Consider the following 4,084-nt stretch of genomic DNA (forward strand, 5'->3'; position numbering starts at 1 on the left):
GGGTGCCATTTTTATAATCACTTTACAGACTGCCAATAGAGACTGAGTGTCACCCAGATCTGTATCTCCTATGGAGATAACCATGGGATGCTGTGTGGAAGGAACTCTTGCTCTGCTTTCTTGCCTTAGGTTAAGGATATACTGAATTACTGCGCAGGCTGGGTCAAGTTCTATGTCAAGGACACAGCCACCTCTTGGGCAGGAAGATTTAGCCCCAGAGAGGTCCCACCCTTAGGAAGGAGAAGAAAGGGACATCAACAGAAGGTGGAATCAAGGACTGCTTTGAGCAGAGTCCCTGATGCCAGGAGCAACCTGACCCCAACCCTAGAGCTCAACTGGCTGGCTTATGACCCCTACCCCAGGCTATGCTTCCACTATTTACCCTGAGGACCTGCAGATGATCTGCAGTGAATAAATTCACTCATTTTGTGGTTATTTTAACATCAAAGACTCTATATTTAGATCTGTCTCTATCAATCTCTCAGAACTTCCTCTTCAAATTAAAGCCTCTTCAAATTTCTATTCCCTATGTGGGACAGAGAAGACAAGGTGAGCAGAGGCTGGCTTATGCTTACTTTCTGATCTTTAGCCAACAGTTTCACATATTTCTTTGAAACTGTTCCTAAGTAGGAAATGTTGATGTTATGCACCATCGAGTTGGAACCGACCCTCCAGCGAGTTTTCAAGGGCAGTAAAACATGTGAGAGGAGATCGCCCACATTTCTCCCACTGAGCAGCTGGTGGGTTTGAACCTCGTGACTTTGAGTTGGCAGCACGGCTCCTTACCACCAGGCCATTAGAGCATAGTGGAATTAAATGGAGAACTAAGTGTGTGTAAGCCCATGCTTACCTTATTTGTTGAGTAACCCGCCCTGTCTGTGCTCTGGCCGCGGCCTGAGAAGGAAGGACAGGCTGCTTCAGAGACACTATCTGGGAATTCAGCCTGCCGACTTAGCCACCTGGCTCCACACTCAGCCCCCAAATCGTGGAGCTTAAAAAAAATCTGACTCCTCAGAATAGAGGTGTCGCCACCTAAGTTTCTGATTAAAGTTGCTTAACCACCATATTCTCCATGAAAAGGAGGTAAACATCCCCATGAAGTTGTCGTAAAGATTTACACTCTCTTTCTCTAGCCAAAGCAGTTAACTGATGATGAGCTAGTTATTATCTTCTATATCACTGGATGAGAAAATAGAAATTAAGTAACTTGCACAACCAGAATCTTTGGAACTGGAACCTGACCCTCTCAAATCTGCCCCCACTTACATAGCTGTGAACCACGAGCAGGTGTGGGTGGGGGCCAGCAAGCCTGGCCCAGGGCAGACATCTGATTCCATCTCAGCCCTCTTTTCTTCCTGCAGCCCCTGCTCTGCCCTGAGTTGAGACATGGAAAAAGTGACATGGGTTCTACTGCTAGCAGGTAAGCCCCTGGCTTCTTCCTCTCTGAGGTCACTGGTGACCCTCGTGCCACAAACTCCATCCACCAAGACACAGAAGACCCAGAATTGCATCTCCCACTTGTAAACTCATTGCCCTTGAGTCAGAACCAATTTATAGCTGCCACTCTAGTGGTTTTCCAAAGCTGTAAATCTCACAGGTGTAAGTTGCCTATTTTCCTCCTTTGGAGCTGTGGGTAGATTTGAACTGCCAGAGGTGCTGCCTTAGCAGCAGGTTGTAATCCCCAGAGACTACGCCACCAGAGGTCCCTGCAGAACACATTATGTCAAAATTATGTGTTGTCCTTAAAAACTGACATTTAGAGAGAATGAAGGAATAGTCCTAGTAGAATGTGCATATTGCAGAAACTATTACTGATGGTTCCTGAATGATGAAGTTTGAAACTGTAGCCACTTGTTGGCCTATAAGAATCATTTCCTAATTCCCTGGTGCACAAAAGTTAGCACATGGCTACTAACTGAAGGGCAAGTGTTCAAGCCAACCAGGGCTCCTCAGAATGACATGTGAATCTGCTTCCATGCACAGCCCTGGAAACTACAGAACAGTGCTGTCCATCCTGGAGGGTCACTGAGTCAGAATCAGCATGCTTGGCTTTGGATTACTTCTTTGGAAGGCGAAGTATTATTAGCTAGGTTTTGTACAGGAAACCTTCAAACTCATTGCAGTCAACTTGGAATCGACTCGCAGTTGGTCCTCCAGCAGGCTTTCAGAAGCTCTAAGTCCATACAGGTCTCGCAGTTGGTCCTCCAGCCGGCTTTCAGAGGCTCTAAGTCCATACAGGAGCAAACTTCATCTTTCTTCCACTGAGAAGCTGTCAAATTCAAACCACCTGCCTTTGGGTGGTAGCATAACTCCTTATCCACTAAGCTACCAGAGCTACCTACAGGAAACGTTGTTGTTTTAAGTTGGAATCACCCGCCAGCAGGTTTTCAGAGGCAGTAAATTACATTAGGGTTGATTGACTATCATTCTCCTTTGGAGCAGCAGGTAGTTTCATGTGTTGGGTCAGTAACACAGCTCCTTACCACTAGGGCTCCTTTAAAAAAACAAAACAAAACAAAACAACAAAAACCAAAACAAAAAAACCTGGAAACCTTAGGAAGGGATAAAAAATAATCCAGTAACCGTCTCATGGGAAATGCAGGAAAGAATAGCAAAAGGTCTAAGAAACAACAGCAAGAAAAGCAGTAATAGTGCATCCACACAGCATGAAGGGAGGTAAAATCTGAGTTGTTTAGGGCTGGGGTGAGGGGCACATGGGTTTGGAACAGGGGACTCCAGAGTATCACAGATGATGCTGACACAGGGTGTGGGGATACAGGTAGTTCTGCTGGCTGACTTACTTTGGGGCCCATGTCACAAATAACATTCAATTCTGTGCTCTCCATCTAGGCCTGCCAGCCTTAGAAGCCAATGACCTTTTTGGTGAGTTAGGCCCCAAATTGCCCTGTCCATTCTGTGGCTTCATTTTTCCTTATAAGACCCTGCTTAAATTCTGGTTCTTGTCGGTTTTTTCCTCTTGCAGATAAAGACAGTCCCTTCTACTACGGTAAGGGCTGACATCCCACCCTGCCTCGTTTGCTCCACATAAGCTGGTGAGGGGTAAAACGGAGGTGAGTGTAGATTAACTGGGCTATAAACCCATACTCTGTTCTTCCCCTCAGACTGGAAAAGCATCCAGCTGTCTGGGATGATCTGTGCAGGGATCATGTGCCTCATTGGAATCCTCCTTATTCTGAGTGAGTGGGTGACTGGGAGCTCAGGAGACAGGGCCCTCCCCATCCATCACTCATCTGAGACACTCAGACACAACCATATCTTCCTCCCACAGGTAACAAATGCAGATGCAAGTCCAGACAAAAGCACAAGTAAGATGGGGCTCCCGTTCTCTTTCACCTCATGTTGAGCAGACCTGTTTATTAGGGAGTGAACTCCTAAACCTTGGACAAAGATGACATTTTCCTAACTCCTTGCTGAATATGGAATGAGAGTCACAGAGAATCACAGGACCCCAAATCTTAGAAGTCTGCAGACCTTTGTGTTATTGTAAAGGCAATGGAGAATAACAAGGGCTTTGCTGGGGAGGGAACAACAGGGATTTTAGAGAGAAGGCAAAAAGATTCGGATGTTAATCTAATCTGACATGTTCCTTTTCTAGCCCCATAGATGAGAACGCTGAACCATTCATCACTCCAGGTAAGTTTGTTTCTGGGAGAGGCCTTCTGGGACCCTGGCCTGGGCCAGGCACTTTGAGAGAAGAATTGTGGCTGGTGCTTGTGTGTGGTGGGCCTGCCCAGACTGGTGGTGTGTGAGCAGAGGAAGAGGACCCAGGGGCTTTACTTCATGTAAAGCTATCCAAGTGAACACCAGAAAGCCTGTGGTGCTGGATACGCTATTCCTGTCTCAAACTGAAAATCTGAAGAGGCATTAATTCTATAGGAATATGCTGTGGGGCTGAGAGAGATATCAGCCATCCCTAGAAATGGAATATTCAGTGTGCTACAAAGTATTGAATTGTGTGCCACAGATTGATAAGTAAATCCTAGTTTACCTGTTAGGTGGATAATCCTATATTGGCTGCGAGTTGAGGAACTGACCCTGCCCTCTCCTCCCTCTCCACAGGTTC

At 46.3% G+C, this 4,084-nt stretch overlaps 1 protein-coding gene across 1 annotated transcript; it reads left to right on the forward strand.

Moving 5' to 3' along the window:
* Positions 1–1,386: 1,386 nt before the first annotated feature.
* On the forward strand, positions 1,387–3,289 carry LOC102877404 (FXYD domain-containing ion transport regulator 3-like; the record flags this gene model as incomplete). Its single annotated transcript, XM_006903496.1, has 4 exons — positions 1,387–1,420; positions 2,851–2,883; positions 2,984–3,007; positions 3,123–3,289. Coding segments are annotated over exons 1-4 (258 nt in total), but the record flags the coding sequence as incomplete, so codon positions are not given.
* Between the last annotated feature and the right edge of the window lie 795 nt (positions 3,290–4,084).

The sequence above is a fragment of the Elephantulus edwardii genome, unplaced genomic scaffold (assembly GCF_000299155.1).
Source record: "Elephantulus edwardii isolate Elephantulus edwardi_28Jun2011 unplaced genomic scaffold, EleEdw1.0 scaffold02557, whole genome shotgun sequence".
NCBI classification, from domain to species: Eukaryota; Metazoa; Chordata; class Mammalia; order Macroscelidea; family Macroscelididae; genus Elephantulus; species Elephantulus edwardii.